Source organism: Lolium rigidum, chromosome 6 (assembly GCF_022539505.1).
Source record: "Lolium rigidum isolate FL_2022 chromosome 6, APGP_CSIRO_Lrig_0.1, whole genome shotgun sequence".
NCBI lineage: Eukaryota > Viridiplantae > Streptophyta > Magnoliopsida > Poales > Poaceae > Lolium > Lolium rigidum.
The window spans coordinates 29,988,595-29,995,476 of record NC_061513.1 but is presented as its reverse complement, the minus strand read 5'-3'; the positions used below and the strand labels follow the sequence as shown (position 1 = coordinate 29,995,476).

General features: G+C 46.1%; 1 protein-coding gene across 2 annotated transcripts; it reads left to right on the top strand.

Annotated features, from left to right (window-relative positions):
- Positions 1–2,721: 2,721 nt before the first annotated feature.
- LOC124663671 (BTB/POZ domain and ankyrin repeat-containing protein NPR5-like) lies at positions 2,722–5,730 on the top strand. 2 transcript variants are annotated; one of them, XM_047201343.1, is made up of 2 exons: positions 2,722–3,572; positions 4,570–5,730. In XM_047201343.1, exons 1-2 carry the CDS (start codon positions 3,036–3,038, stop codon positions 5,551–5,553), a joined length of 1,521 nt encoding a protein of 506 aa, XP_047057299.1. In that variant the 5' UTR covers positions 2,722–3,035; the 3' UTR covers positions 5,554–5,730. The 2 variants fall into 2 exon arrangements, with proteins under 2 accessions (XP_047057299.1, XP_047057298.1); XM_047201342.1 differs by having other exon boundaries at positions 4,564–5,730.
- The last annotated feature ends 1,152 nt before the right edge of the window (positions 5,731–6,882 follow it).

Genomic DNA, 6,882 nt, shown 5'->3' with positions numbered 1-6,882 from the left:
GTCGGAATAAGAGGAGCTCTATACAAACAAATAGTTACAAATGTCCATTTGCCAAAAAAATAGGGTTGTATCATCTACTACTAACTTTTTATGAAAGTAAAGAAGATCATATGTACAATGAATATTCATTTTTCTAGTGAGGTTTTAGAGTATACCTCGTCATTGTTCGGGTTGGGCCTAACAAAGCCCGAAGCAAAAAAAATAGGCCCATGCCTAGCCCGGCACGACCATCGGGCGTAAAATTTCGGCCCAAGTCTGGCCCATCACACAACAACTACCCATCGGGCCTTAGGCCGGGCCTCTTCCCTATTTGACAAAATTTTCAATCCCATGCCCGGCTGGACCATTGGGCTTAAATCTTCGGCCTAGGCCCAGCCCACTAGTATGCTCGGGTTGGCCCATAGCTCGGAAATTCGGGCCAGGCTGGGCTTCACATTTACAGGTATATTCTAGAGATACAGTACATGGCAAGTCGAGGAAGTGTGGGAGAGGTGTAACATGTCCACAATGAACTCGTAAAGGTAAGATAGTTTGGGCCGAGGTTGTGGAGGCAGATTTCTATAAACACATACCCTACGTCTCTATGTCCTCGTTTAGATTGTTTCTTACTCTATATGTGATCCTTGTCGTGCGCTTCACCCGATCTCATACATAGCATTGCATCTTTGCACTATCCCTGGTCAGAGTGCACAACGTGAGCTCCAATCTGCGGTCGAGGTCTCCACTGCCCTCACCTATCATTCTCCTTCTGTTCACAATTACCTCACGTTCTATGTTTACTCAAATTCAATCTTCATAAAATTTAATCATGGAAGAAAAAATATAAACATTCATAGTATCAAATGCATATACTTTGAAAATATATTTTATGGCAATTCTAATACAATAGATTTTATATTGTTGATGTTGATATTTTTCTTAGAGATTAGATTAAAATTTACGAAATTTGACTTTGACTAAACCTAAAACATGAGGTAATTGTGAATGAAGGAAGCACAATACTATGGTGGGCTTGTGAGGCTTATGTATTAGAGGTAGGTATATTTCTCAAGCTTAACTATTTTATAACAAACCTAAGGGCTGCCTTGATTCACGTTATTTTTAAAAATAAAAGGATATGAAAAAATGCAGGAACTAAGTGTCGTCATGGCTTACAAGAATTAAAAACAAGGGAATGCATAATAGATTTTTTGTGGTTGCACCATAGGAAAAAAGGAGTGGTATATTTGTGAAGGATCAGCTGCATGCCATAGTTGCCATCAAAGTAAAGGTAAATTTCCATGAGGTTGGGCTGAGAGAAATTTTCCTATGAAAATTCTTGCAAGGTAGCCCAAGGAAAAAAGTTATGTGGTCTTTAATCCTACAAACGAAACAACTTATATGGAAAACAATCCTAAGGAATGAAAAATCTCAAAATTTATATGAAATTGTTGTAAAAGGTGAGGGGGGCACTCCCTCCCCCCCCCCCTTCAAATTATTTTCATAAATTCAAAAAAACACAAGTAGAGGACTCGTTGTTCTGTTCAGGTTCCAAGTTTGTGAAAGTCTCCGCGTTCTTATGGGTTGTGAAAAAAGCTTTGCTTTCAAACTAAAATGGTTTTTTCTCTCATCTAGTTTTTCATGTCAATTATAAATCTACTTCTTTAGCAAAAAAATATAGGAAAAACATGATTCACTCTTGTCCACATGCCAAATTCTAATTTGGAATTTATTTATTTTCCGAACTCATCCTTTGATTTGTGTTTTAGAAGAAAAAAACATGTGATCCCAATGCACAGAATAGGTGAATACTCAAGTGAAAAGAAGCACAAATATAGTTCCATAGTTTAGAACGTTAAGATTTCGAAATAATGTTCGTTACATTTTTTAAAACTCTGCATGCTCATCCCTTAATGTGACGGAAAGTGTTTATGCCTCCCGAGCTCCAGTGCTCTCGCTGTTTAAAAATAATAAAATATGTTTTACATGTTACTAAAAAATCTGAAAATAAGTTTGGGGATTTTCAATGATACATCTCACAATCATACAAAATCTCAACCCGAAATTCGCTTTATTTTGTGCTAGATACAAATAACAAAATCTGATATGTTTGGGATATTTGAAAATAACTACTCAGATCTACATTTTTTCAGTTTTGTGTAGATCAAAATATAAAGTATTTGACGTTGATATTTTACACCTTTGTGGAATACAACATTGACTATATACAAATTTATTTGCAGAATTATTTCAGAAACTCAAAAATATGATTTTATTTAGTACAAAACAAGATCAATGGTGCTCATGTGCACGAAATCTCTGTTCAGCTTGTGGCCTCTTCTCTCCTACTAAAAAGAAGTAATTTGGAGTACTTGGCAGGCAGACATTTCAATCACACATGATTTATGACTTGCATCAGTCAAAGCATGGCACACTTAATTTTCTCCAAAGGCACCTCACCCCACCACCCCCATCCAATTGGAGGACTCTCTCTCTCTCCAAATTATTCCGGGCCCCTGAAGTGTAGACACATACATGCTGTGTTTGTGCATATATGTACGGCCAGTTTCCTCTCTCTCTCTCCCCTCCCATTTTAATCCCACCAATTATTCATGCTCCCCAGCCACCCATATTGCCCTCTCCGACCTAAGTATAGCTCTCACCCAAAAAAATCTCAAGCATAAAACCTCTAGAGAGAGAATGTTAGAGAGAGAAAGAATAGCACCAACACCCTCCAAAAACAACTGCATAAATAAAAGGGGGGCAATAACTGGAGAGAAAGGGAGAGAGAGAGAGACAGAAGTGAAGAGGGGAGAGAAGAAGAAGTAGTGGTCACTGCAGACAGAAGAGAAGATCAAAAGAGATCGGGCGATGCAGCACAAGATTGGAGGGCAACAACAAGAGCAGCAGCAGCAGCAGCCAGCAGCAGGAAGGGCAGAGCAACACCAACGGCTTCCACTACTCCTCTCCCTGATCTGATCTCCCCGAGCTTCGTCTAGCTTCCTAGCTCCACCGCCCAATCGAGCGAGAAGGTGGAGGGGACGCCGGCGGCGGCCATGGACGACACGCTCAAGTCGCTGTCCATGGACTACCTCAACCTGCTCATCAACGGCCAGGCCTTCAGCGACGTGACCTTCAGCGTGGAGGGCCGCCTTGTGCACGCGCACCGCTGCATCCTCGCCGCGCGGAGCCTCTTCTTCCGCAAGTTCTTCTGCGGCGCTGCGGCCGACCAGGCTGCCGCCGCCGCCGCAAGCGCCGCCCCGGGTGCGCTCCTCATGGACCACCTCAGTCCGCGCTCCCCCTCCGGCGCATCGGCCTCCTCCCCGCGCGGCGGCGGCACGGGCTCCGCTGTGGCGCCGGCGCCGGGAGCAGTGATACCGGTGAACTCGGTGAGCTACGAGGTGTTCCTGCTGCTGCTCCAGTTCCTGTACAGCGGGCAGGTGTCGCTGGTGCCTCAGAAAGGGGAGCCACGTCCCGGCTGCGGGGAGCGCGGGTGCTGGCACACCCACTGCGCCGCCGCCGTTGACCTCGCTCTGGACACCCTAGCTGCCGCCCGCTCCTTCGGCGTCGAGGAGCTCGCCATCCTCACCCAGGTAAACCAGTAATACCAAATTCCCAATTGCGATTGTTTTCTCTTTTTCTCAGGCTCCTGTTCACAATTTTCTTTAAAGAATTCAAAAATTATTTTCTCTCAGTCTCTCTCTCCTGTCCATCTATTGCTGGGATCAAGAATGGTTGGTTGCGTTGGGATTGGCGAGCATTCTGATTTCTCGGCAGCAAACATTTGATGATATGATCTCTGCTTGTACCATGCACACATCCCTTTTAAAATGAAGTTGCTCAAGTGTGGTGGTAGCTGTAGAGCTGTAGAAGTAGCTTGTCTCGTCGCTCGTCGTCGCCGTCGACCCGTCGTGTCGTCTGCTGGGCTGTGCACGCGTGTGGCGTATATATGTACCTACGTACGTGTGCGCTTTCTTCTTCCTCCTGCCTTACTTCTCTCTTTGTCCACACATCTTTCTGCTGTCACCCATCTTTCTGTCATGCGGGATCCATCCATCATCCATCCATACCTTGCTTTCTTCATCTTGTTAGCTAGGGTTCGTTAATGGGAAATTTCTCCTTTCCTTTTTGCCACTGTTCCTGCTCTTGCCGTCTCCTACTGTTTCGGCACGAGCAGCTAGCACAGCCTAATCTCTCTGTGTGTAGTGCAAGTAGCGATTCTGCATTCCAGGAAAGATACAAGCTTTTCTTGCCTGCTTTATTTGATTTTGCGATTTTGTTCTAGGGTTTCTTTTCTCATCGACTTTTTTGCTCCCAATCTCTTTAATCCTGTCCCCAATCAGCGCCATGATGCTAGCACTGTTGCACCCTTCTGTTCCTCCCCCTTATATTTTATGCACAGGAACAATCCACTATGTGTCCATATATAGCTAGCTAGATCTCTTTTCCTTTACATCACTCACTCCATACCTGTGAGCTGTGAGCTTTTGCAAGTGGAGGGAGCAACTGAGTATTGAGCTTGCACTGGAGTGAGCGAGAGCTACATTTGTGTTTTGGTGATGGTTGTATGTGTTTAATTTGCAGAAGCAGCTGGCGGGCATGGTGGAGAAGGCATCGATCGAGGACGTGATGAAGGTGCTCCTGGCGTCGAGGAAGCAGGACCTGCACCAGCTCTGGTCCACCTGCTCCCACCTCGTCGCCAAGTCCGGCCTCCCGCCGGAGGTGCTCGCTAAGCACCTTCCACTCGACGTCGTCGCCAAGATCGACGACCTCCGCCTCAAGTCTTCCATGGCACGCCGCTCCCCGTTCCTCGCCCACCACCAGCAGCACCAGCACCAGCACCACCAGGGCTCCGTCGTCGAGGCCTCCGCCGCCGAGCTCGACGACCACCACAAGATCCGCCGCATGCGCCGCGCGCTCGACTCCTCCGACGTGGAGCTCGTCAAGCTCATGGTCATGGGCGAAGGGCTCAATCTCGACGAGGCCCTTGCGCTGCACTACGCAGTCGAGAACTGCAGCCGGGAGGTGGTCAAGGCCCTCCTCGAGCTCGGCGCAGCCGACGTCAATCACCCGGCTGGGCCAGCAGGCAAGACGCCGCTGCATGTCGCGGCCGAGATGGTATGCCCGGACATGGTCGCCGTGCTGCTCGACCACCACGCTGACCCCAACGTGCGTACTGTCGACGGCGTCACGCCGCTCGACATCCTACGCACGCTCACCTCCGATTTCCTCTTCAAGGGTGCCGTGCCGGGGCTCACCCACATCGAGCCCAACAAGCTCCGTCTTTGCCTCGAGCTCGTGCAGTCTGCGGCAATGGTCATGTCCAGGGAGGACGCGGCCGGCAATGCCGCGGTGCCCATGTACAGCGAGCACCAGCACCATCCCGGCAGCGGTGGTGGCGGCGTGTACAGCGGCGCCGGTGGTGCGAGTACAAGCATGAACCTGAGCTTGGACAACAGGATGGTGTACCTGAACCTAGGGATGGATGTGATGAATCACGGCGACGACGACGGCGGGAGCAGATCAGCGCAAGGAGGGCCGTCCTCCTTGTTCTCCCCACATGGCTTTCCATGAGACACATGGCTGCTCTACTATCTCCTTGTAAGCTTAGAACTAATTAATCACATGTTATTTAAATCCACATTATTACAGGACATCGATCGATGGGAATGCATGATCAGATGATCCTTTTGGGCTGTTGGTTAGTGTCTTTTGCAAAGAGATCATGCATGCATGGGTTGTGAATTGCAAGAGTTTCTTGGTGAGTTGGTCTGTTAGCTAGCGTGTAGATTAATCTCTGCTTTGCTAATTAGTGAGATGTTCTTTTGAGTCCCCTAAAAAAGATGTTCTTTTGAGAAGATGATTTGGAGGTTAAAAAAATTCTATTGTGTGCATGTGTGTCTTTGACTCTTTGTGGGTCATGCATGTTTGGATGATGCATTGAAACATGGACAAGAAAGGTCGATTAGTACTTGATTTCCTATCATGTCTTCCTTTTTTGCACAATCATGTTGAAATCAGAGAAGGCTGGGTTTTGAATATGATTCTCTTCATTTACCCTATAACATCTTGCACATAATATGTAAGTGTGGTCGTATGGCAATCATTTGATTTGTATAGTTTACTTGATTAAATTTGCTTGTAAAAAAACAAAATAAAACCTACCAATAATCACTCCTAAATTTATTACAGCAAAGTACATGTTATTTTTATGTGCTGGTTATTAAGTACAAATACTCTACATTTTGCTATTTCAACTCATGACAAGCATTGTTGTCTTTTGGAGTTATTTGCGGCTGAGGTTTTTTAGAGATTATTTGGGTGGAATGGGAGGGAGTGGTAGGGGTACACAAGCACATGTGGGGGACGATATGAAGAGGGAGACAACGAGAATCTAACTTGAGCTTATGAATGATGGAAGCGATCGATGCTGGTCAATGCTTTAGCCCCACAACCCCTCCCCATTTGTTCTTATTGCAAATTTGGTCTTCCTACATGTTACCCGAACCTATGCAAAATAGGCAGAGAGAGAGAGAGAGAGGGAAAAAAAAGAGAGGGGTACGATAGAGCAAAAGGCAAAACTCTTGTTGGATTTCCTGGGGCAGGTCCTTCTCGTTTTCTCTCTTTACACATAACACATTTACTTGTCCTGGTGTCTTGGCTTGGGTGGCCTATGCTTTAAAAATATTATTAGGCTCTAAATGACCCATAATTTTGTTCAGGATGGTGAAAATACTGCAATTTATAGTCTAATTAGCCTGGTCTTGATTGTATGTGACGCTCGGCCACTGTGTACCATGGTAATATGGAGTAATGGAGTAGGAGGGACGTAGGACTAGCAAGCTAGCTAGCTTTGTGACAATGGTAATTTTTCTTGACAATTATCTGGCGATAGTATCAAAT

Coding starts and splice junctions, on each gene's coding strand:
- LOC124663671 (XM_047201342.1), top strand. CDS start 3,036: ATGGACGACACGCTCAAGTCGCTGTCCATGGACTACCTCAACCTGCTC. Junction 3,573..4,563: donor AGCTCGCCATCCTCACCCAG/GTAAACCAGTAA, acceptor TTTAATTTGCAG/AAGCAGCTGGCGGGCATGGT.